Source organism: Chamaea fasciata, unplaced genomic scaffold, assembly GCF_029207755.1.
Source record: "Chamaea fasciata isolate MVZ Bird 193981 ecotype frontalis unplaced genomic scaffold, bChaFas1.0.hap1 SCAF_4, whole genome shotgun sequence".
In the NCBI taxonomy this organism is placed as follows: Eukaryota; Metazoa; Chordata; class Aves; order Passeriformes; family Sylviidae; genus Chamaea; species Chamaea fasciata.
The window spans coordinates 47,703,103-47,730,308 of NW_027094089.1; the positions used below are offsets into that span (position 1 = coordinate 47,703,103).

The 27,206-nt window shown below is 35.7% G+C and overlaps 1 protein-coding gene across 2 annotated transcripts in view; it reads left to right on the top strand.

The window, feature by feature from the left end:
- IFT74 (intraflagellar transport 74) overlaps nt 1–21,083 on the top strand; it is a 37,159-nt gene extending 16,076 nt beyond the window's left edge. For both annotated transcript variants that reach the window (XM_066181461.1, XM_066181460.1), the window contains exons 10-20: nt 109–171; nt 802–945; nt 2,046–2,086; nt 3,275–3,354; nt 6,408–6,461; nt 9,794–9,891; nt 10,794–10,920; nt 14,743–14,906; nt 15,493–15,618; nt 18,023–18,083; nt 19,719–21,083. In XM_066181461.1, the coding sequence (XP_066037558.1) occupies nt 109–171; nt 802–945; nt 2,046–2,086; nt 3,275–3,354; nt 6,408–6,461; nt 9,794–9,891; nt 10,794–10,920; nt 14,743–14,906; nt 15,493–15,618; nt 18,023–18,083; nt 19,719–19,834 (1,074 nt within the window). In that variant the 3' untranslated portion in view covers nt 19,835–21,083. The remainder of the gene's footprint in view (nt 1–108; nt 172–801; nt 946–2,045; nt 2,087–3,274; nt 3,355–6,407; nt 6,462–9,793; nt 9,892–10,793; nt 10,921–14,742; nt 14,907–15,492; nt 15,619–18,022; nt 18,084–19,718) is intronic.
- Nucleotides 21,084–27,206: the final 6,123 nt, after the last annotated feature.

Genomic DNA, 27,206 nt, shown 5'->3' on the forward strand with positions numbered 1-27,206 from the left:
TTTAAGAGCAGCAATGGGATAGTTTACAGCATTTGATACATACTGAGATTTCGAGCAAAAAAGTAGTTGTAATTTTTATCTGAATTATGCATTTTGCTTCTTCTTTAGGAATTGGTTATTCAACAGCAGGAATTGGATGCACTAAATGTAAAGGAAGAGAGTCTAAGAGCTGTATGTATGATAACAAGTGGTCTCTGTACTAACCTTCCCTGAACGCTAGTGTAAAGGGTAATACAGTAGAAAAAATACCTGTAATTTCTTTTCCTTAAATTTTCAGATACTGTAGGATCATGCCCTGGTATGGGAAGGCAAATCTGCCTCTCTGGTTTCCGCTAATAATTTCTAATCAGTTTTGGGTAAAAATGTCTTATTGAGGAGAATTTTTTCATATTGGATCTTTCATGAATAAAGGCATCTTTGAGCTGAAGCAAACAGTCGGAAAGTATAATTTTCAAATACTGCTAGATATTTTTCAGTCCTTTTGAATGTTGAATATAGTTTGAAATCTCCTAGAAACTGTGAAGTAATAAATCTCAGAAAATTGGCCCAAGGAAGAACTTGTAAATCAAGAAGTAATTGATTGGGATATTCCATTCCAGAAAATGCAATATTGACAATATGATTTTTCAGTTTTAGTTTGTATGAAGTACTTTATAAAGTACTTTTACTGTCTCTGTGCTTTTTATAAGAAATAAGCTTCACTTGTAATGTACAGGTAAGCGTTGCTTGACTAAAGCTTGATTTTCACAATGCTCTCTTCTCATCTGAGAATAGCTAGTAGGTGTTTGCTTTTCCCAACAGGAAATAGCACACTCTGGGGTGAAACAGAAAGCTGTGAAGTTGTATGAAAAGATCCATGAGCTCAAGGAACATCGAGATCGAATGATTGCTGAGGATAAGAACATGGAGTCTCCACAGGAGGAAAGAGAGAGATTACTAAAGCAGGCAAGAATAGAAAATGTTGTTATGTAAAAGATTCTCCAAGTCATTATTATTAGGGGTGATAATACTTGAAAATGCTCAAGTTTGGACTTTGCCTTTATTTGAGCTCTAGGCAGTGCAAATAGTCTGACATTAAAAATAGTTAATGAATTGGAAAGTTGGGATATTTCAGGTTCAGCCAAAACCTGGAGACCTGTTGTACTGGGTTCAGAGGAGGGCTGTGAAGATAATCCTGGGGCTGGAGCACCTCTTCTATGAAGACAGGATGAGAGAGTTAGAGCTGTTCATCCTGGAGAAGACAAAGCTCTGGAGAGACCCTATAGGAAAGTACTCAAAGAGGGCTTATAAAAAAAAGGGCGAGTGACTTTTACACAGGCAGAAAATGATAGCATGTGCCAACTGTTTTTAACTAAAAGACAGAAGATTTAGACTAGATATTAGGAAGAAATTCTTTACTATGAGGGTGGTGAGGCGGTGGAACATGTGGCTGCCCCATCCCTGGAAGTGGTCATGGCCAGGTTGGATGGGGGCCCTGAGCAACCTGATCAAGTGGATGGCATTCCTGCCTATGGCATGGCTGGGGAGTAGGTGGAAGGGTGAGTTGGGAACAGATGATCTTTAAAGTCCCTTCTAACCCAAACCATTCTATTATTTTAAGAAAACAAAATTGGCATGGTGAGGTTTTCAGCTGGTTCACTTGCTCCTATTCATGAGAGATGTTGGTTGGGAAAACTGATCCAGTTGAACAGCTCTTGTAACCTAACTCCAGAGAGTATCCTTGGGTGGTACTGAACAGGTATCCTAGTCTAGGAGTAATTGGATCAGTTTACAATGGCCTATACTGTTACTAGTCATTTATACTTTATAGATTATTAGTCTGAATAACCAATGGAGAAGTTATTTGATTTTTTAAAGTATGATTTTTAAACCTTTGGAAGAACATAACACTTTAATTATATCACTTCTTGTTGGACTGTGTCACAGATTTGTGATCTCAAATGCTAAGTTTCTATTCCCTGTATTTTGAATTCAGATTTTTATATTTTCCTTTATTCATTTGTAGATTTAATTTTGTATATTAAAGTTGTTGAACTTTTTTATAGGTTAAAGACGATAGTCAAAAAATTGCAAGCATGGAAAGACAGTGAGTAACCTTATTATACTGTTGCTGTAAATTATATGTACACCCTACAGACACATAGTTGTGTTCCTTCACAAAGTCTATTTCTAAAGACTTTTAGAACATCACCACTTCTTCAAACCTGTACTAGTCTTAACCTTCCACAGAGAACAGAATATGTTCTTCTGCTTCAGGTAAACAAGTTTTGTAGTGATAAGATATTTAGATCTGCATAAGATACTTCCATCCCTTAGGAACACAGCTTGAGAATATAAATTGATAATAGCACTGACTTAAACTTGTTCAAGACTGAAGAAAGCATTGATTTGTAAGAGCAGCTCCTCTGGGACAGCTATGAAATTGACCCATCATTAGACTGCAGTCACATTTTGAAGTTTGTTTATGTGTTCTTAAAAATCTAAGTGTTACTAAAGTTCCATTCTAAAGAGTAGAGGGGCATTGTTTCTTGATTCTTAGGTACTGGGCCTTTCCGAAGACTGGCCAGAAAGTCAAGTAATGTATTGAGTAATGTATTGAGGAGTAAATAAAACAGTACAATATTTTCTGGTTTTGAGCCCTTTGAATTCTCTTTCTTGAAAGAAAAATTGAGATAATTCATAAAACCTCCTAGAAACAATTTTAAATTCTTTTAAGCGATATTCCCAACTATAATATTGGTTAATATTTAATGCATTTTAATGGGATAATATGTTGCTTAACAGTTTTTTTTAATAACCAACAGTAACAAAGAATTATATTGGAGATTTTATGTAGAAATGTGTTAAAGGTAGTTTCATTTCACACTTGGATTGAATATGTAGCAGAGTGTTTTGTTTGGAAATTTCTTAATGGATTTTACTGAAAACATTTTAAGGAATAGACTTATTGGAGTTTAGCAATTATGTTGTACCACTCCAAATTGAGTAGCAACCAGCAGAGGGACTAGTTGAGTAAATTAAAAATTACTGATGACTCAACAAAAGATGTTTTTTAATAAAAAGGAACTACAGAACTTCTATCTAATAAATAGAGAACTAAAGTGACAAATGATTTACATATACCTTTTATAATAACAAGATCATCCTGATATTCTTTTGGTTTTGATAAATTTATATTTTCTATTTTTATTCTTGACTTCTCTCTTCAGTTTTTTCTAAAATAAAGTATTTTACAACACAGTTCTAACCTTGACTTCCATTATCTATTTGTTAGGTTGGCAGAAGTAAAAGAAAAAACAGATTATTTAAAAAAGGTCATTCAACAACTTGATACGGATCTGGAGAACCATCAAGGTAGTATGATTAGAGTTGTAGCAGACTATGCAGAGCTGCGTCTGTTTGTTCTATAACAAAGTTTTATACCTAGGAGTTGCTTAAAACCTTTAGTTTTTGCAAACGTCCAGTGCGCATGAGCATGAGAAGTTCTGTGCGTACAGCCTTTTCTTTTCAGACATTAAAAATGGGGAGTACCCACCTTTAGTGATACATTCAACAAGTTCATATTGAAAACTACCATATAAAATAATAGGACAGCTATCTGGTTTTCTGTCCAATTTTATTTTTGTTTGAGGAGGAGAAGTTTATCTTACTGGAGGCACTGCAGGACAAGCTGTTATTTAGAAATGCTTTCAATTAATTTTACCTTTTACATGATCTGCTATCTTGTGGAATTGAGAATGTGGAATTGAGAATATTTAATAGCAATGTGTAAAGGAGACCGAATTCAGTATTATTTTTATCTGTCTTTGTAATTTCTTGTGTTGATCTTTGCAAGAAGAGTTTGTAAGCGGCCCAGTAATGGCCTTAGCTTAACTGACCTCCAGCAAACACCTGCTGCTAGTGCTTGGGATAGGTTAGTTTGGAATTTGTCCTAGCACTGGAAGTATGGTTCTGGAGGAAGTGACTTCAGAGTGAGCACGGGCCCTTAAAAGCTGTAAAAGGTTTTCCATAAAATGAAGATTCATGCAATGGAAAACCTTCTTTTGATTATAAGAAATCTTGTTCAGATAGGAACTACGTAAATATATGCTTGCATTCTAAAAGTCTTTAAAACATGTTGTTTAGCTTCTGTAGGATTAAGGAATTGATGTCATTCCTACTTTATGCCTTTTCTAGTGCAATCTGTGTAAAATCTAGCTGTAAGTTTCTTCCAGGTGAGTAAATATCTAAAAATCTGCCTCTAAACAAATGTTTCAGACATCTGCTTCTCACCTTTTCCATGAGAAAATATTTCATATTTCTACAGTTTGGGTTTTTTTGCAAATAATTTACCCAGACTGTTGTATTAGCTTTTGTCTTTCCAGATAGTATCATTGCAAACTTTTTTGTTCTGTAATTTTGCCTATTTGTTTGGTTTGCAACTATTTTTTATTTTAACTTTGGAGAAATACAGAAGGTAAGAAGTGAGTTGCTTTTCACATTTTATAGTTCAGTGTACACACAATTATTAATTGCTGGACTGTGTCTTTTACTGTTTTAGAAAAAGAAGTCTGTTGAAGAAGAGAGTTTGAAGTATATGTAGAAGAAAGCATGTGCTCTCTGTCAGCATATCAGAACCAGTCAGAATATTCAGAATCTAGTTAGTTTGTGGTGTAATACAGAGGGAATTATACTTCTTTGTGTAACACAGAGGAAATAAAGATATTCATAAAGAGTAGCTTTAAGAGACAGAAATGTAAACTCCTAATGCTGTCTTCTCTAGTGGATGGAGAGAAAATCACACAGGGCCATTCATACTTTTACTCTAAATCAGCATCTTGGTGTGTCCTTGAAATTCCTGTGCTCTCTCCCTCCCCAGTGACTTTACTTCTGGATCAGTATTTAAACATTATTACATAACATTCCCATAATTGAGGGTCCAAAGTTTTTTATATAAATATCAGGTGAAATAGCCAGTTAAAAAAATTAACTCAGGATTTTTTAACATCTTAGGATAAATATTTCAGTGTTATAAATATTTCTGAGCAGGAAAAAGACTAAACAGACCATGTTGAAATAACTATTTTTAGGTTTTGCCTGAAAATACCTAAATAAGTAAATAATTCACTCACTTATTATATAGTCTATATACTAGCAGGAAACTTTAATGATTAATCAAAGTCAGCATTAACTCATAATGCAACAGACTTAACCCTTCATACATTGAGGGAGATGTTAAGGTATTTGTGTATATAATGGCATATTTTAAGGAAAACTTACTGAAAAGACATCTCAAAGTTGTGATCTTCAAATTTTTTTTCTATAAACACTTGACAGATCATATAACTCTGTTTCATGGTTCACCATTACTAGAATTTTCAAGTGTAGAGCACGCTAAGTTATTAATATTGGAGCCTTGCCTTGCAAAATGAAAGAGAGAATCCAGCAAGGAACAAAGCCACAGCTGCAAGGAGGCTGAAGCAGAATCAAAGTCCCTTAGGGCCCCTCAGGTGTTTGTATATATTAGATAAAAAGGAAAGCATGAGGGTGCACAAATAAAAAGTCCTAGAGAAATTTGCTTGCCCAGTTTTATCTGTATCTATTTGCTTCTTTTACTTTGCATCTTTTAAAATTAAAAAAAATACATTAAAAATAAAACAGGTTCAATTAAGAATATAGATGTTTGAAATTTAAAATTATTTTTAGGAAATGAATTGTCTCATCTTCTTGTGACAAATATATCAAGTGTTTCACTTTACTAATACATATAAATTATGAGTTATTTATAATCAGTAGTTGAATTTAAAAATGGGGGGAATATGTATGTTATTCCTTACTTCTAATACCAGTATATTGAAGATTTATGGAAATATTGTTTCAGACTCAATTGTAGAAAGCCTTCTGTGCATTTTATTTTCCTAGACCATTGCTTGTGGAGTTCTCCTGTTTATTTCCCTGAGATTATCACTTGCAAGCTGCCTATCCTTATGAAAGTCCATTCTAATAGGTGAAAGTGCAGTTGAAGTGGCTAATATATTAAACAGGTCTGCAGAAAGTTTTAACTAATCATTGTGCCCAAATACACCGAAGCATTTGTTCTCTATTACTGAAATTCACTTGACATCAGAAAAACTCTGTGAACTTCCTTTGTCCAAACCAAATATTTATCCCACTCCTATCTTTCAGATGTTGTAACCCCTAAAAGGTTGTCAAAATTGCATTGAGGCTGATTTATTAAGCTATCTTCTTTTTTAATATAAAGATGTATATGACATAGTTAGTTGAACTGACTACAGTAAATGAAATAGGATGGATTCTGTAGTTCTTAGGCATGCAGAAATTTTATTTTTGAAACAGACATTTTGCCTTCCGGAAGGAATTCAGGCCTGAAACAATATAAAGTTAAATCAATGTTGCATCTCTTGTAGGAGAAGAAAATTGGAAATACAAGGAGTTGAAGAAGAGGGAAGAAAGCATGGACAGTAAGTTTTCTAATATTATTCAGCCTAATTTTATATATATATATATATATATATATATATAATTAGGCCTAATTTCACTAAATTACAGGTTTTTGTCTTATTGTTAAAAGAGTTAGTTTATGGCTGCAAAGAATTGATGTGCTGATCTTTACATAAAGTTCTGCGGTCTTCTTCTGTGGACAAGACAATTGATATCTTACAGGACAGTCACAAATATTTGGCGCATCTTTCAAGGCTTTTCATCAACCATTAAATGTCTTAGGAACACAACTTCATTTTATGAAAGCAAAGCTGTAATTAATGGATTGAATAATTAACAGCAGAACTTCAAAATAGGAGACTGTAGATCTAATGTAATTCTTTAAAATTAGGTATTCTCATATCTATTTACTCAAGATGAATGTTGCTGAAGCTTTGTTGCATGTCTAAAATTTTTAATGTTACAGAGATTTTAGTAGCAACTAACAGAATGAAAAGAACTGGCTTTAAGTATACCTTGTTCCTTGTATACTGCAGGAGACAGCTTACAAAAAACAGTTGGTCTGTTACTTAGCAAAAGGGAAAATGGTCAGTAAACATGCCATGGAGGATCAAGGGATATAATACTTTTTTTTAAAGTGTTCTTTAAAAATGTTCTGTATAACTTATGACTTGCATGATACTGAAAGAAAGGTCTTAGCTGATAATAGAAGAAGATGAATAAGACAAAACAGAGCGAGTTTTTGAGTTTTCAAATTACTGGATTTCTGGAGAAGCAAAAAGACTAAAGCTCACATGATCTGGTTTTTCTGTATTAGTACAGATGGTGTCTGCAGGGCTTGACTTTTTGGGTTTTGCTTCTGCTTCTACCTTTCATTAAGAGTTCTTGACACAATTCCAGACCAGATAGTGATTTGTGGGACCTGAGACCTGAGAGATGTGGGGGAACATGCCAGGAGTCTTAAGGATGGGGAAAGAGGAAATATGGTGCCTATGTAGAAGAGGAGGGGACAGTATCAATTTCCAGACATAATTTGGGGAAAATATGCAAGCAAACGTTATGTAAATGTTACAGGAATGGGAATATGAATAACACTAGTATTGGTTCGTCGAATGCAAGCAACCTTTTTTCATATTTCGTATCAGAAAAATACTGCAGAAAAAGGAAGGTGTAGCAGATTATGTGTACTTTAAACTTCAGTACAACTTTTGCTGTCTTGTGGTTTTAGAAGCAGGCTAGACAACTATTGTCTATTAATGACCTATATTGTGCATTAAGTTAAAAAAATTACTAATTTTGAAAGATTTAATGCCAGAATGAAAGGATATAGTGTGTGGAATTTTGCAATGTGTTGGATGTTAGTCAGTATTTCTTTATCAGTTGGGTGATGGGAGAGCACATCTGACAGAACAATTACAAAAAAATGGTCAATCAGAAAAGCTGAAATCATGTTGGAGGATGTGGTTAGAATTTAGTATACTTCTGTTTTGTTCGAAATCAATGACAAAAAAGTTTGGAAAGGACTAAGTGTTAAGTTTCTACACTTGGGTAGGGTAATCAACAGCAAAAATGCTGAGCAGGGAGTGGTTCATTAGGAGCAGCTCTGGGGTATGGCTCCGGGAGTGAAAGGCAAAATGAACATGGCTGAGCAGTATCAGACTAACAAGGAAAATACCAGAACAGTAGGTATACATTGGAGTGCAATTTTTTAGACATCTGAAGTAATCTTTTTCCCTGTGCGTCAAATTCTTCAGATGGGAGAATTGTCTCTAGTTCTGCACATAAATAAGGAGGGCGTCAGTCCTGAAGAAAATTGATGGGGGTATGCAGAAAGCATGACCTGCAAGGAGATACAAAAGAATGAGTCTTCTATTTTAGAAAATTCATGACAAATGTGTAAAAAGGCTGTTTTAAATAATAACAGAATAATTTATTTCTGCCCATATGGAGAGGATAAAAAAGGAGTAACATACCACTAGCTGCAGAAAGATTTCAGATTGGATATTACTAAAAACTTCCTAAAAACAAAACTTACCAAGCATTGAAATAGATTGTCCAGGAGAATTGTAGAGTATCTATCAGGAGCTCTGTGTGTGAGCAACATAGACAAGCGTCTAAGTTACTTACATAGAGCTGGTTTTGTCCTGGAGCAAGTGAATTAATTAGATAAGCTCTTACACTCTTTTGCAATTAAGAGGTTTTTTGAATCTGTGAAATGCACAGCATACAAATGAAACAAGGTCAGTCAGACCAGTGTGATGAAAAGAAAGTTGCTTGCAAAAAAGCAGGGCAATGAGATGTAAATACAGACCTTGCTTAATGTTTCTAAATAAATTCAAATGTTTGAAACAAAAAACCCATAAAAACTCCAGAATGCCAAAGGAGAAAACAGTAGTCAAATCATAAAGCTACTTTTCTGAGGTCCTAGTTTCACCATTGCAGGCTCAGTTTTACAGAATTACATACATATCTCTGGATGTTATGTCTGTTAGTTTCATTGTTCATATTTGTAAATGTGTGAAAATGCTTTTCTATCATTGTTGAATCCTTCTTGCCCAAAAAAGGACTTTTCCAGTTTCTATCCAGAAAGTGTGTAAACTCTTATGGTTCCCAGGTGCTCCTGTGTGTATAAGCCATGTTTCAGGAGGAGAGACCCATCAAGGAAAGAAATGATGAGAACTTAGAGCTCTGGGCGGCATCTTGCTGGGCTTCTAACTTCCATGTGATGTGTCCTACACGTTTTATTTTAGACTATCTCTGTCACCAGAAATACAGTGTTGTATTCCTAGAAACAGAGTACCTACCACCATTACAACTGTGATGTCAGATTCAGTTGGACAATTACTAAAGTGAACATAAATTAGACAAGTAGCTAAAGGGACATCACACAGAAGGGAAGAGGTGATACCAGGTCTGAAGTCTTTCGCAGTGTTTGGCATTTAGTCCAGGCCATTAGAGACAATAAAGTTACCTGTTTCCTTTATTTATCAGCCCATTTTGATAGCTTTCAGAAAAATAAAGACCAAGAACTGCTGGAAGGAGCATTTAGAAAAGCATCAGAAATAGTAGGGATGAAATTTCTTCCCCATTGGGCGGTGGTCCTCACCTAAACACTGTCGAAGAAGGTTGTGGCCTCATGTCCAGTATGTGCCATTGGAAGAATTCTTCTCGTTTTCATTCCAACCCATAAGCTGACAAGTTTCAGTGTCTCTCCCACCTGGCTTTTAAATGAACAATTAAAGTAACCTAACTGAAACTGTACTGCTTAGCAATTTAATACAAAGTTTTGACTGGAAACAACATTGCAACCATATAAGTAAGAGCCTTTTTTTTCATGTTTGTTAATCTCTAGATTTTCTAGAGACTTTTGAAGATGTGAAGTATCAGGAATTGGAACGAAAGGCCCAAATAGAAGCCAACATTGTTGCACTCCTGGAGCATTCGAGCAGGGTAAGCATGTAGCATTTCCTTCCTCCTTTGGCAAGCTAAGGCTTTAGACACACAGAGCAGGAGAGTGGCTGGATGAAAGGAGGATGATGATTTTATTTATTTATATTTATCTGCATAAAAGTCTCTTAAAATGATTAAACATTAAGCCATGTACAGCTGTAGTTTAAAAAAAGAATTTGTATTATTTCTTTTTCTGGGGGAAGAGTTTTGAGCAGTATGTATTATTGTGACCAGAACAAATAAATATTTTCATAATTTCTATAACTCATCATCTCTGCTACAACCAACATAAATAATGACAAACATTTCCAAATATTGCAAATAAAACTACTGCAATTTTTTTTTTATTCAAAGTTTGCAAATCTCAGTTCATGGGTATTCTGTTGCTGATGTTACTGAACTAAAAATATTTCAGTTGTCCCTCTGATCAACTAAAAGTATGTCTAAAGTACCCTGATGCATAATATTTAATGTAAATATTATAAATGAATAATGCAAGAGTTCAGAAACTGTTCCCAGTTGCCGTCTGTCGTTTTTTTCACTCTCAAAACTTGTATTATTTAATGTTTTTTAATCCCATGGATTTTTTTATGTTATAGAAACCTTTCTTCTGAGTAGTATTTTGATTCTATGATTATTTTTATTGTCTCCTACCTCTTTCAATATAGTATACCATAAGGTATATTTTAGGCACTGTCACTTTATAACAGACCTATATGACACCACACCTGATATTTGCTGCATTTTTATTTCATCTGTGCTGGCCTGTCAATACATCTTTTGTCAGAAGCTGGCAGAAAGTAAGTTGTGGTCAGGAGAGTTTCTTAAGAAAACTTGTCCAGTTACTAGTTGTTGTTTCAAAAATACAGCACGTTCTTATCATTGTTTTTGGTAACACACAGAATCTGAATCACATGAAACAAATCTCATCTGTTACTAATCAAGAGCTGAAGATTATGCAGGAAGACCTCACTTTCAAATCAAATGAAATGCAGAAATCACAGAGCACTGCTAAGAATCTGATTACAGGTGAGATCAGCAGCAGATTTTCTAATTCCTTAAAATAATAAAGACTACCTGCATTGTTACACTGATATCAGAAGATTTCCAAATAGTAGATATCAAGTGATCTCCAAATACCAAAATACAGTGGTAAGTTCACAAAATGAAATGCTTGTGGATTACAAGTTATTCATTTTCCTTCATTTATTTCTATTTGTTACATTTATTTATATGTATTAGATATTCTATACTATGTATTTATAATAAGTATTTATATTTACCTTACTGTTATCACTAAATGATCATCTTCCTTGCACAGATAAATATTAAACAAGTGTATTTCAATACAGGGGTTGAATTGAGCTAGAATTTGATTTTACTAATACCTCAAAATAAGGTCTGTCATGATCTTGATACTGTGTTTAATAAACTGAAACAGAGTCTTCCACAGCTATCTAACCATGTATTATTTGTAAATGTAGTTCTTAGTATCTTAGTTTTACTTAGTTATTAGTATCTTAGTTCTTAGTATCACTTACTTATGGTTTATGCTTTTCCAAAGGGATATGTATCTCAGGCAATTAACTGACCACAACAGTGAATAGCTCTCAAATCCCTTCAGTTCTTCAGAGTGAATACTTACTTTGACTTATTTTCAATACAGTCAAATATTTATTAGCATCTTGAAGTTGTTCTCTTTAATTTCAAAAAGCCGACAGTAGTTTTCTTTCATTCCCATAACAAGCATCTCTCAAGTGCTTTATTTACACTGTTTATGATAGAATTGTCCTCACAATTCTATGTCTTTGCCAATATCATTATTGGTTCAGCAAATCTTTCCTTGTTTGTTTGGCTGAAAGGAAGGGGCAGGAACTAAGGATGATAAATCACTTTGTTAGAAAGATGTTGCATGTTGTACTTCATAGTAATTTTAAAAATAGGAGCCAGCCATTCAAACTAGTTTTGAGCAAATAAGAAGTTGTTTGGCACAAAATGTTAGAGAAATTGATTTTCTGTTGTGTGTTTGACCACGTAATGTTTGCCTGTCTGCAAATACTCATTTTGCAGTTGTAGTGTAGTTTAAATTTCTGGGCCTTTCATTAAATAAGTTCAAATATGACTTTTTGTTCTTCCATAAAGGCATTATTTCTGACTTTTTTACAGCATAAAGATGTTTTGGGAGCATGTAGTGCTATAGAGGCCTTCCTGAAAGAAAAAATTCTTTCTCTGCAAGGGGAAGAGGAGGAAGTTACAATACATTATTTTCAGTAGACAATTTAAATTATTCCTAAGTAAATGTCTGACAGCTGGGATTCAGATAGTATAGCAAATAACTTAAGATTCTTTCAGAACTACAGTGGATGCTCAGTTGGCACAGTCGAAGTTCCTTCTAACCTTTGAATTATAGCTCATATACAGTCATCTTCAGGATTCTTTTGTTATGATTAAAATCTGGATTTCCATATTTTTGTGCAATAACAAAGATATAAAAAGTCCACCAACAGAACCCTTTAAAAATTAAAAAGGAAAGGAAACCATGAAGGGTAAACAAATGTGCTGATGGCATAGTTTCCCAAAAACATTTCCCTGGGTCACTGTAGTTTGTTCTGAGTATTTGCCACTGTGTACACACTGTGTGCTAGATGCTGCAACTTCATGGCCTATCAGAAGGAACTGGGCTGCATCCTCTTCCTGTCTCTTCCCATAGAGGAATTTTGAGTTTTTTTCAGTTTTGAGGTTTTTTCATTGAGTCTGCTGCTGGATAAGTTTGCCATTCCAGTTTTTTTCATTTTCTCCAGAAAGTGTGAATGGATCGGAATATCCATTGCAGTCTCATTGTAGTTGTGTTAGACAGAACCATCCAGGGAATTTTTTGCCTTTTTGGCATTTAGGTTGGTACTACTCTTTACATGTAAAATAAATTCAAACTGGTCAACTATGTATAATTTTAATATAACAAAGTACAGATATTAGAACAGCTATAAAAAAAGCAAAAATGCTGTGATAAAGTCTAAGTAAATCCTCATGAACATCTATAGTTGTTTCCTACTATTTCTCCCCAATTTGAATTTATTTAATAATTTTATTTTTTACTGTTTGTGATCTAAAACTCTCATTTATTGATGTCCTTAAGCATTTGTCTTTAAACCACAGTGCTGTAGAGACAAGAGAAGTAAAGCTGTGATCTGTTCAGTTGTGGTTTACAGTCTGTCATTGAACAGCACCAAAAACTTCATTGTGAAACTCTGAGCAATTATGAAATATTGTAGACACAGTGGAAGTGTTTTCTTAAGTCCTTTTCAGTGGAAGACAGACTGTGAATTACTTACATGCAAAACAATCAAAAATATTTTAATTTAAAATCCTTCTTTTAATCTGCATGGGAATTTGTCATATTTATATAAATACTTCTTGCACATACTTTCAATCTTACCTTATGGATCAGCTTTTCTCGGGATAATTGCAAATGGTACACAAAAATCTTGGTCTGTCTTTTTTTTGAGGTTCCTAAAGATACCATGAAAGTGCTCTTTCATGTAATAAGCCAGAAATGTTGATAAAAGCAAGTATTTCACTCTGAAATATAAATCTATTATATAAATATGCAAGCAGATAGATGAGTAGCAAAATCTTGCTCCAAGAGTGTTTTGATCTGGTGAGATTTTCCCATGTAAGTCCACTGACAAAACTATCCCCATCATTTTTGGAAAAGTCAACTCTCCTTTTGTCACATGGAGACATCTATTTTCTTCTGCCTTAAAGATTTATACTGCCTTGGTTAAGTTAGGGAGGAAATTTTCTGTCCTTTTTTCAGCAGATCAGCACAAATCTCAAGATGCAAACTTATGCCAAGAAAAGGGTTTTTGTGTAGTCTCATCCCTCCCAGTAGTCCATGTTGCCTGATACTTGGAATGTCGTACGAAAACTGCATTATCTGTACTGTTCTTCTGACTTAGACATAGATCTGAAACTTAAGAAGATGTAGCTATGTGTTAAATGCTCAGGAACATGAATGAAATGCAGTGACAGATCAGGTCGCAAAACCATCCAAACTAAGTCTAGCCAACATCTAGTCCTTCCCCACTCCGGGTAGGTAACCTAGTCCAAGACTGAGACAAAGCATTTTTATTACTTTGTGTATCTGTATTGTTCCTTCTCTCGCATGTCTGTGTCTGGACAGTTTCAGTCTGTACAGTCCTCTTTATGTCAGAATCTACCCACAGTTCTAATTCCTTTAATAACCTGTAACTCTATTATTTTTTAATGGAGTCTCAGAAGTAAACACTGTACATTGTTGATGATTGACATTTGTGGTACTTCTTCTCTGTGGATGTGTGGAAGTGTTTTCCTGTACAAAGCAAATGTTTAAAGCAAATTTGGCTATTTATTGTCCTAAAATTAAACCTTGTCCATATTCAAGCAGCACAAATAAAAATTGCATGATGCTAAAAAGCTAAAAAAATTATTCTTCGATTTATCTGCATCATTGCAATAAACCTTTTGTAAGTTATCACCACTGCTTTAAGACTGTGGTGCTATAATTAATTGTGTGGTGCTATAAACATTAGAAATAGAAACACTATGATACAGAAGATCATCACATTTTCATTACTCTTCACTTTTGGATTATAATACAGTAATTATAGTGTATGAGTCTGACTTGTGGCATGGTTGTGAAGATCAAATTTTTTACTTCCTTCACATTAGCAGATCCCATAAAAAAAAAATCAGAAGTATATTTAGGAGCTGTTCATATTGGTTAAATATAGCATAAATCTTTATGTAACAGGCTGTGTACTTTGAAACAAAAAGTACTGTTAATTAGAGATTGTGTGTCTGGTGATCTAGAGAGTCAAAAACTGCAGATGGACCTACAGAAGATGGAACTGTTGGAAGGCAAGATGGTTGGTGAACTGGCTTCTCTTAAAGACAAAATTGAACAGACAAAAGCAGAGTTGGAGATCTACAATAATTTGCCAGCTCTGAAAGCATCAGGAGAAGAAAAGAAAAAGGTAATGAAAGGGATGAAACAAAGGGTGTGCTTTTGAATAGCTAGTGGAGGGGAATCCAGTTTTGTGATTGACAGTCACTCCTGACACCTGAAAAACAGGATTGCTCATCAGTGCAATGAATCCAAATACTATTTTGCTTGTATGTGTGACTTACTGGGTAGATATAGCAGATATTCAGCTGGATATCTTTTGATAATGTCTTTCCACAAAATCTCCCCATTCTATTTTAGTGATTCAGCTGAACTCTTACGTAATTTATGACTACCCATAGCTTTGAATTTAGCAATCTAACACAGAACACAAGCAAAAGAGAATTTCCTGCAAATTCTTAATAACAGCATTCCCACTGGTCCTCATACAGTATTGCCTAAGCATACAACTTGGTCATAATCATTGATTATTATTTTTGGGATGGAGCATGCAGTGCTAGAGAAAAGCCTATGAGTTCTTTCTGCATATGCATGTGGTCTTGTTCTAAAAGGAAAAACATGAGCATCTTGAAAGGTAAATTGAAGTAGTGTGCCTGAAGCCTACAGCAAATGAACTCATCCATTAATCAGTTTGTGTTGGGTTTTTTCCTAACTAGAAACTCCAGGATGACAAAGAAAGATTAACAAAACGCAGCTGTGCTTTTAAGAAAATAATGGAGCATTTGAATACAGAGTATGAGACACTAAAAAAAGAGCTGCAAGAAAATGAGACCCATTCTCAGGTATAGGTCAAGTTATATATTATTCCTTAATTTGTTTCTTTCTTGGTTTTGGTTTTCTCATACATGTGAAACATTGTGCAGACAGAATCTGTTTATTCCTTCTCAGTGAGTTTTCTAAGTCATGTTGTAAGTATGTAGCTGTATTTGCCATTTTCAAACAAAAGTTAATATTGTGCCAACAAATGGCTTGTAAGCTTTGAATTCTGCGCTAAAAGTTATGTGAATCCTTTGTTTAAATGTTTGTGTTAATCTTGCTCACAACTCTCTACCTTCTGCCCTTCCTTTGCTTAAGTAGTTTGAGGACAAACTTAGAAAGAAACTGCAGGGGAAACAAAAATTTGCTACTAATCAGCTAAAATCCCCCTTGCTTTTAAAGGTGTGGTGATAATGTTTTTCTTTAAATCTGTGCTATTAATTCCATTTTCCTTTTTCCAATTCTTCTGGTCTTTGCAGGCCACTGAAGTTTTAGGGTCTGTTCACATTTAAACAGCTTTGGCGTATATGTAAGTTTAGATTTCCAAAGTGAATCAGGAAAGAAGATGTTTATAACCTCTTGAGCTGCTTCTATTCTTTCATTTTAAACACACATAAATTGCTCTCATTTTGGCAACAGAACCTTTCTGGCATATATGTTTGAATGCACAGAAGAAAAATAGATAACCTTAAAATAAAGTGGAAAGGGAAACTGATTTTTTAATACATTTCACTGTTTTTTATTGATTGAAGTTGTTGGGATGTTTTTCCTTTAGAATAATTATTTTTTCTAATGCAGTTAAAAGCTGAAGGTCATATTGTACATGTCTAAGTTGACTTTCTTCTGAAATGAAAGTTGTGGAGCAGATGAGAAGGCGTAGCTCTGTCTGAGACATATGTATCCATTTGTAGCATTAGGATTATTATAATCATTCTAAGGTGAGGATATAAATCCTCAAAGCTACATGCCAAAGGTGGAAGACTTCAGGTACTGTGAATCTTTTTTTGCCAAGATAAAATTCTAAAGTTTAGGTAAATTAGAAAGGCATACCCAAACAGTGTTAAGATACTTTCATAATGAGGCTTAACATTTTATATAAAATAGTAGTCGTACGGCACTTCTTCAGTTCATTAAACTGTGGCAGTTCTGTTTTTGTGTGTGTGAAAAGGATTTGTTTCTTTACTTTTTATGTCCTGACTGTAAAAAAAGGAGAGTGAATTAAGGTACGTCTTATAATAACTGATTATTTGACATTCATTAAACATTTTGAAGTGCAGATAGTGTTCATGAATGTGGAGGACTTGGACAACTTTGCAAGAGGTCAACTGGTCTTCAAGCAGTTACTATAAAAATACACTGAATCTTTCCTTTTCTGTGTGCAAGATAGTATTTCAGTTCCCAGCTCCTTTACTGGCTGCATTGTGTGAAGTGTCTACCAAGAGGACAATAAAAATTCTAATTGGTCAGAAATACCTAGTCTTGGAAACAAATGGTTGCCTTGTTTGCTGCAAACTAGTACAGTAGATAACTGATTCTTTGCTGTTAAGGTTTGAGTTATACAGAAACTATTTTCATGTCTTCCATCTTAAAAGTAAGCTTCAAAGTAAAATACTGCAATGTTTTCCTTATTTATTACCTTAGTTTCCACTTAAAGTTTAGTCTCAGAATGATTTTCAGTTTTACTTTTAAAAATAACATCTTCATATCTTGAAATGCAGAGCCTTGAACAGTAGCATCAGAAAAACAAATATAAAATTGTATTGTAAGGAAGCAGCCATCAATATAATGTCCACATTAGTTTCCTGTTGATGCTGAAAAGTACTGAAGAAGTGCCAGAGCTGAACCCACAGTCCTACAATCTTCTTGCTGCAGCTCTGTTCTTATCACAACTTCTGGCATCAGACAGGAAACTTAACTATGGAAGTAAGGAAGTTTCTTCTGTGTAGTGCAAAGTCCAAGACAGTCAGGAAATATTGGATCTTTGGTGATTTTAGATCTTACTTACTGATTCTAAGAAGAGATCCATCTAAACGATAAGAAGCATGATGAGAGTTACTATCTCCCTGAATTGTTCACTTTTTTACTTCTGACTTGCCTGTTAACTTCCTTATAGGACAAGTCTTGAATTCTCATCTGATTTTTTTTTCATGTCACTGTAGTTGCATGCAGTGCTTTTATACAGCTGGATTATGAAGTACTAAATTATATATGCAGTGCTAAATGATATATGATTATATATATGATATTAATCATCAGCAGTTTTAAAAACATTTTGCCATTGTTTCTCACTTCTGTGTTTTTTATGTGAAATAACTTTGATCTCACCAGTTGATAGAGTATAAGGTACTGAAACAAATTTATTTGTGTAAAATATGTGTGTAATTATTACTGTTTTCATTTTTGGCTCTTTTTGTGGTTTTGTGTTTTCAGCTTACAAATTTGGAGAGGAAGTGGCAGCACCTTGAGCAAAATAACTTTATGATGAAGGAGTGTATCCTTTTCTTTAAGAAGTAAGAGTCAAATTCATACACTGTATTAATTGAGGAAGAAGTCTGTTTCCTCCACTAGAATAAGACAGGATGGAATGGGCTGCAGAAGACAGGGGAGGAGGGGAAAGGCAATCCTTTGCAAATATCTGGTTAGCTGGTAGATACTTTCATGTGTTGTCTGAAATAGGTTTAAAGAAAGGGTCCTAAAGCATAAGCTATGTCTTGCAGCCTGGAATTTTTCCTTCTTTCTCAGGTTGGCCACTAGATTTCATACAAAGTTCATCTTCACATCTCTCCGGTCTTATCTGAGATTAATCTGCCAGTGTAGCATTGTTTGGAAACATGCTGGGGTGGGGGAACTGTCTTGTAGCTCTCTCTTTATGGGATTCAAATTAACAAGTTGTATTCCAGTAATCATATCAGCAAAATGGTTGCTTGCTGATTTGCAAATGGCTTTCATATGATAGTTTTTGAAATTAGGAAAAGCACTGAAGTTTGCTTTAATTGGAATTGATGGTTCTTCTCATCTGGTACTATTTTTCTATTTTTCTCCTTAGTTATGATAAAGATCTGAATAGGACTAGGCTGTGCTCTTGTTTTATATTCTAGGGACAATGAATTCTCTGCAATAAAATTACTCCTTTAAAACTTATTTAAGAACTATTTTTTTATTTAAAAAATCGGAAATCTCTAAGATGCACAAAATCACTGTTACGTGATTACAGTACAAATGTAACTGGTAAAGGTAACATCAAAACTAGACCCCACCATCTAGTGTAGAGTGTTGGACAATGAACATTCCTTCATGTCTCAGAAAATGGCATAGGAATATATTTTAGGCAATTCTGTGATAGCCTAGCCATCACAGAAATAATACTGATGATGATAATTATTTAGTAATTAATGCATATACGTATATGTAAATGTATAATGTTTTTTTCTGCAAACACAAAATATCCCATTTCTGAAACCTGGTAAGTGCTCTAATTCTTAGAAAAATATCTGGAAAAGGTCTTAGGCAGTATAATGTATTTGGAGCTACCTCCTCTTTGAAGGAGGCTCTACAGAAATATTTTAAGGCAATACTTTTAAATACAATTTTTCTTAACAGAAAAGACTTCAAGAGAAAAAAGTTGATCTGGATATTAAAGTATCTCCTAACTTGGTGTAAAATATTGCCTATCCAAGGGCAGGCCCTTACAGAGACTACTTATGTCTGCTTAGGCTACTGGAGAGGGATTGCTTTCTTGGACTGGGACTTTTGTAGCCAGACTGTATGGCTGTACATAACTGAGTGCCTTGAAATGGTTTGCTTTGCAATGTGACAATAGGCAGAGTCCTTCATGAGGGACTTATTGCCTATGTGTGTATATATATATATATATTTAAACAGAAATTATTATTCAGGAATGTAATCACTTCCTTTTTCTACAGTGCTTGTCATGACATGGCAACTAGTAAATAAGTAAAGTTAGTAAATAAGTATAAATCTTTTAGCCCTGGTCTGAGTTTTTTCCACTATTTTCATCCCTTGGCAGTTTTCACAGAAGGAGATGTATGGTGTTGTGGTTCCCTTGTGATCTGTGATTATGCTCATATTTATACTGGCAGTTTGTTTCCTCAATTGTTTTAATCAGTCATCGCGGCAAAAATTCAAGAGAGTGACTACCAGCCAATAATGAAGAATTCGAGAAAGCTGATCAAAGAATACAACAAAGCTCTCATAGAAGCTTTACAGAACACCAAGAACTGAACACAGACATTTCCTTCCTGCCGGAGTAGACCAACAATGAGTGATGTGCAAAGGCCCTGTGGAAAGCTGGACTACTGAGATCATTCATTCCACCACTAGGGTGACAGATATTCTTAAAATTATTTTTCCAGGTTATTAGAAGTTACAGGTTTTAATACTATCCCTCTTTTTGCATTGTTTAAAATTTTTGGAAATAAATATCTGAATTTTAGAAACAAAAAGGAAATACTACCCATTGAGTTACTGAGGCCCATTGCTGGATTGCATCTCAAATGTGAAATTTTAGTCTGCTTTAGACACTGAATTTCTAATTGTCTTGTAGTCCTACCCCTGCCAAACAGAATAGGACTGCTTGGCAGGCTGTCATATGCATTATCTTAAATTGAGTGTATAATAAGATAAATGGTAATATCGGCATACCTATACAGATAGCAATTTATACCAACTAAGGAAAGCATCTAAGGATGATAAGCATTTTTTTAAAGTGAAAAATGCTTAATAGTGTGAAATCTTAGAATAAAAGCAAATGACAGCAAATTTTCATTTCCCAATGGAGAATTAACTTCCTTCTTTTTTAAGATGCAATTATAAAGAGGAAACTGATAAAAAGTAGTGAAACATATCTAACACTGATTCATTGTGGAGCATTTTACTGCTGTAGTATTCACTAGTAAAAGAAATAGCAGAAGAAATTATTTGTATTTTCTCCAGTGGTTTTTTCCCTCCAGTTTCAAGCGGCAGCGTCATATGGAACCTCTGACAAAAATCCACAAGAAAGAGTTTCAACATTGAGCAAAAACAGGAATATAGAAATTAACAATGTGCTTTATGATACAGAAATATCAGAAAATGTTTAGATTAAAAAAGAATTTCCATTTATATATATTGTCTTACATTCTACATGTAATGTATTTATAAACTGCTTATTGGATCATTTCTTTTACCTAGTATATTGTAAGCTAGTCCTAATCAAATAGAAAAAGTATAGTTGAATATAGATAGAAATCTTAGCTGAACAGTAAACCAGCCTTGTAGAAAGGAACTAGTAAAAAGCAGTGGGATCTGGATTTATAGTTGTTCTGGTCTCTTAGAAAAGTTTTCAAGAAAATAGGTAGACTATGCACCTCGCTTCATGAAATTGGAGTAGAGAAATTATTATGAAGTGTTCTGAGTCCATTAAAATAGTTCTGTATTTTTGTCAGTAAATTTCCTCAAATCTATGATTGTAATTTTGAGTATAAATAAATCTGTAAGCTAAAAATACTGAAGATTTGTGCAGAAAGCATTGTGTTTGCTAATTCAGCACACTAAATGGTGTTGCTCTATATATTTAGAATATTTAGAGATAATGGAAGAGGATTTCTATAAACTAAGGACTGTTATCTAGGGGAAATTCCCACTAAAGTCTCTTCCTTCCTGTCGGAGTTTCGACTATTCCAGAGAAAGCTTATTATTTGTGGTGATGCAGTCTCTCACCAATCAAATCATCTGCCAGAGAGATCACCGCCTGAATTCTACTTGTACTAGAATAACATATTGTAATGAACAATGGAAAAAAGCTGCAGACTGTATGAACAGTCTGCTTTGTCTTTGCTTTTTCTCAGGGCAGGGAAAGATTTTATTCCTTGGTAGTGATTCTGTAAGATTGCATGGTAAAGTTTACAGGTTTTTGCTGTGTCCCCTGGAGAACATGAAACCCCTTTCTCCAGCATGCTGTTCTTTTCCTTGTTTTACTGAAGGATCTTCAGATAACCTGTTTCTGTGTAAGAATCTCATCACTTATTCTTTCTCTTAACAATTCACCCTTACAGCCCTTGATAGCAGTCATAGTGTTGGCTAGAAGGCTGACCTGAAACGGAGACTGGACAGAGATAGAGAATAAAACAGGTATTTTTTGAAAGGCCTCCAGGATCCACCTTGAACAGGACCGAAGCCCGACCAAGGCTGCACCTCAAGTCCACTACAAAACACTACACCAAAAAACCTGCCCAGTCACGAGGTCTTACATTTTTATCAGTTTTGGTCCATTTGCATTTTGGGGTTTAATTGTCCACTTACAGCTTCAGGTTGTGAGGTCCCGTCCTTCATGTTCCTCCCTTCAGTCCACCATTGTTTATGCTTTTCAGGCCTGAGAGTTGTCCTTGGTGTTCAGCAAAAAGGAATTTGTCTTGTCTACCTACCCTGTGAAGAAAGCTTACTGACACTTAATATGAGGCTCCAAGCTACATCCCTAGGTAACATAGAATCTGCAAATACGAAAGCTAAAGCTAAAGCTTAAAGCATCAATAGTACCCATGGCTGAAAAGAACTGAATGGATTCTGAGTGATGAGCTATGCACCAAGTGTTTTGTCTCCCTCTGGAAGATTATTAAATCACTCCTAGTAGTGAGCTGACTCACTACCCTTATGTAGTCCCTTAAGTGTCAGTGAAAATCACCTTTTCTTTAACTCTTTTTTTTTTTTTTTCCCTTTTTTTTTTTCTTTTTCAATATGGTTTAAGTACCAGATAATGTTTTTTTTCACTGAAGCTCCTATGTGTACATCAGGAGACTAATTCAGTAACACAGGTCACTCTCTACCCAGGCAATCTTTTTTCTATTTTATGCTATGACTTCAGACTGAGAGGACGTGAATTAACTGGCAGCATCTGCTGAGTAGAGATATTTGAGATCTCTTCTGCTCACCTTTCTCAGCGGGCTGAGTAACTTATCACCTCCCTCAGCCTGCCTGGCTGTGCTCTTCCTAACTTGCCCCAGAATACTGCTGCCCTGTTTTGCTGTGCATTGTTGGCTCTTGTTCATCTTGGTGTACACCAGGAAGGGCCCCAAGGACCTTCTCAGTGAGGCAGTTTTCCAGCCACTCAGCCCTCAGTGTGCATGGGTGCCTGGGTTGTTCCTCCACAGGGGCAGAACTGTGGATGTATCTGTGTGGAACTTCATTACATTCTTGGCTGCCCACTTCACCTGTTTAGGTCCCTCTGAACTCCACCCATATGGTATATCAGCCACTCCTCCCACCTTTGTGTCATCTGCAAGCTTCCTTGATAGTGACCTCTGACCCATCATCCAGGTCATCAGTGAAAAGGTTAAACAGTATTTCCCCCATATCCATGGCTGTGGTATTCCACTGCTGTCTGGCCTCCAGCTGGACTTGAGGCCACTAACCACATAGCCCCTAGCCTGCTTATCTAGCCATATTTTGTCAGCTTATCTGTGGGGATTTAATGGAAAACTCTGGCAAACACCTTGTTTATGTTGAGGTGAACAGCATTCATACCTTTCTCCTTACGTGTTGAGTGAGTTGCCTCATTGTGGATGGCTATCCGGTTGGTTAAGCATAGTTTCTGCTTCATAAATCTGTGCTCTCTGCTCATGATCAACTTCCCATCCTTCATGTGTCTGGAAACCATATCCAGCCTTAGTTGCTCCACAAATTTCTCAGGGACTGAGATGAGGCTGACCAGTCTGTCATTGGATAGATCAGTCTTCCTGCTCTCCTGAAGGTAGGAGTGGCATATTCTGGCTTTCAGTACTCAGAAACCTCTCCTTTACCACCATTAAAAAAAAGCTACTCGGGAATGACTTTGCAATGCCCTAAGTCACCTACCTCTCTACACATGTGGGTGCATCTCAGTAAGTTCCATGGAATTACATGTATGCAGTTTGTTAAAAGATCCCTTACCTCTAGTCCCCCTTCAGTAACATACCACTGAGGCATTAGGATATTAGGTTTGACAATTACTGTCACTTCAACATCCCACTTCAATGGCACACTGTATGAAAAGCAGTATTTCAATTTCAAAGCCTTCATTCAAAGGGTCTGTTGCTGCCATGTCATTTTTGCTTGAGGACAAGCGCAGGAATGACTGCTGTTGTTCCCAGCTCATGATGGCATGAAAGTACACCAACCTTGTTCCCATATATTCAGGAATATCATCATATCTCCAGGAAAACTGTATTTTTGCTGCAAGCAAAGGTTAATCCTCTTGTTGGTCTTCCTGCTTCATCTTGCGTCCATTACTTTTCATGGTGATTTTAGAAAACTTGTTTTTCTCTCAAAGTAAGTTTATTTTTAAAATTTTCTTAGTGAGCTTAGAAGACTATGATGCAATATTCCTGTGAGCAATTCCAAAAAGGCAGAACACTGAGAGTTCTTTCTGCCTGACAGCTTTAGTTAATGGCTCTTAGTGCTAGTATGTGCTGTTTCACAATTGTAAGGATGTTTCCAAAGTGAAGTGTTTCTAAGTTCTTTGTAAGAACACTTCTGTTTTCCTGCTGTAAGCATAAAACAAAAATACAGGGCAAAAGCAGGCCTTATGAAGAGGTGCTAGCCATGAGAATGTCTTCGTTTGAGGAGAAAGAGATTAAAAGCTTCCTTTGTACCTGTCATGGGTTTTGTAAAGAGCAAATTATTCTGTTCCATCTGGGTGGAGCAGAATTGCTTATCTTTGCCCAAATAAGTCAGTGTCGCTTATCAGATGGTGGAGTGCTACTTATCTCTCTTGTTTCACTACTTTCATGGGAATGTCTTCTGCTAATGGACCATTAAGAGCTCATCAATGACATGACACATTACACTGCACTATTGTAAGCTGCTCCACACAGGGAGGAGGAGCCAATCCATCTTAACCTAGATAAAAAGGAGCCACAGTCCCACTAGGTATCCACTTTTTCTACCAGATCCCTGGAGGAAGACCAGACCCATCTCACCCTTACTGGACCCTTCTTTTCAACAGGACCATCTCTACTCCAACAGAACTACATCTGCCACTCCAGGAGGACTTACTCTGGACTGCTTCCAACACCCTGACCAACAGGGTGTCAGGTTGTATTTCTGACTCTGTCAGGGTTTTTCTAGGATTTCTTGTTTGTTTGTTTGCTTGCTTATTCTTCTCTACTACAACATCTGTATTTTTATATCCCTAGTAAAGAAGTGCTATACCTATTCCCAAAATCTTTGCCTGACAACCTTTTAATTGCAAATTTAAGATAATTTGGAAAAGGGGGGGAGGGGCTTACATTTCAAGGGAAACTCCAACCCTCTCTGGCAGATACCTGTCTATCTAAACCGAAACAGTACCTGTTCCTAAAGTTTTTGCTTTGAGTGAGCTCATTGGAAACCTATCTCATGGTGATAATGGGTGTGGTGGATGTAGCAATTGGAGTGAAAACCTTCAGATTCTGAAAGAGGTCCTAAAATTTGAGCTTGCTTGAACACCTTCAAGGTGTGAATAGCTGCTGAACACCAAATGATACATGTCTTGTATGTGCATAGCAAGGCTCTGAAATGCAGCTCAGTCAGTCAGAAGGGAACTGGATTACTCCCAAACAAAATAGTTGTCGTCTTTTTTTTCTGAGTCAAGAGGAAGGAAGCCTTTAAGCATTCACTGCTACAGAGATGATCTGAATTCAAATCCCAGCTTTGATCAATCATTTGTTGGGATTGACAGCATCTTGGAGCAGAGGAAGAAATGTTCATGCCCTGACTTGCACTCAACACTTAAGAGGTCCTCCTTTCAGGAAGGTGGACTAAGTGGACAATATGCCAGATGTGTGAAATGGGAGGAAATGTTCCACATAGAAAAAAAAAAAAAAAAAAAAAAAAAAAAAAAAAAAAAAAAAAAAAAAGAGAGACAGAGAGAAAGAGCCAGAAATGTAAAATTATCCACTCTTGTTTCCTCTTGTAGAGCTAAATCCTTGAAAGCTACCTTCATTTAAAGTGGCTGAGCTTGATTCACTGAGCACTGGTATCTTTGTATCAGTCCCAAGATTTCTACTGTGCAGCAAAGGATGAGTAAGGTGCAAGACCTCTGTCTCCAACATACAACTGAAGTTTACCTGTGAATACTTGTGATCTAAGGGTGGGCTCAGGACCTCTTAAAATTAGGAAGAAAAATAAAATAGTGACTATAGTAGAAACTATCAGTTGCCTCAATGACTTTAACAGTCATCAACAGCATGCAAGACAAAATTCTAAATAAAGCTTCAGATTTCCAAGATTTCTGCAAGATTGCCAATCTCAAACTTGGAAGAAGAGGCAGGTGGACAGCAAATTTATCACTAAGTTGTACTTGTTTAAAATCACCATTAAAAAGCACCACTAAATCATACTGACAGTGTGATAGTAAGTCAGTGGAAGATAGTAGATCCTCCAAACAGGATATTAAGAATGAATTTTGGTAACCCTAATGGCTGAGAACACTACCCCTGAGATCTAGTTGACATGACCCATTTCCTGGTCTTTGGAAACAATAGTCAGATCTTCAAAGATCACATTCATTAAGAGGCTTATGAAATTAATCTTTATTTCTCCAGACTTCAAAAATATGAAATTGGCCTTGTTCAGGCCCTTTTATTTAAGCAGTAATAGTATTATTGCTGTGCATCATTTGGGGAGATTTAATATCAGTATCTTAAAGATATTTGGATATACAATTGTTGCCATTAAACATAAATACACAGACTCATTTGTCCTTCAAAATATATTGTAAAAAATTACAATGAAAGTAGCAGAACAGAGATGCTTTTTTTTTTTTTTTTTTTTTTTTTTTTTTTTTTTTTTTGTCATTCTGCTGTCAACAGGCGGGCCATTTTAAAACATACATGAAGTATTTTTCAGAGGGATACACATGACTCAAAAAGTATTAAGTTTTCAGAGCATAGATGTTAGACAAATGGCCTAATGTCCTTCACAATGAGTTTACAGATACAGAAGTTCTGTATAGTTTTAATAAGTTTAATTCCATTCAGTAAATTCCCCTTTATTTCAGCATCAAGGAAGACAGGAAAGAAACAGCTCCCTTTGGCTAAGGCTGTTCTGTAGACTGTTCAGTACTCAGCCATTTTCCAGGCTATGTTCTGCAAGAGAAATTCCATTTAGAAAAGAAAATAAAAATGCTGAGCTAAAGAAATGGATCATAGCTATGTTTGCAACCCTGAATTGCCCTCTAAGTACGCATGTACGGGAGAAGCACTAGAAAAAGCATAAAGAAACTGCACCTCCTCAGAATGAGGTGCAGCAAAAAACACAGTTACCTTTTCTACCTCACCTTTAAGTTTCTCAGAACCACCCATTTCAATAGCACCATTCCTCCACACTGCCCCATCCATGTTTGCATGACATGTACCCCAGAAACTTTTACCTCCCTCCATTTACTACTGCCACTAAAGTGGTAGGGGCAGTGCTAGTCCTGAGTGCTTACAGCAGCAGCTGCACGTGTCCTCTCCCTAGCCTCCTGACTTCTGCCTCTCACTTCAAGGTGGTCCCAGATAGGTGGCTTAGGGGCTACAGCTGGCCTCAGTGGCATAGGCCTTGTTGCAGACGAGAGCAGGATCTGTTTGAGGAAGAACGCCATCTTTTGTGAACTTTTGTT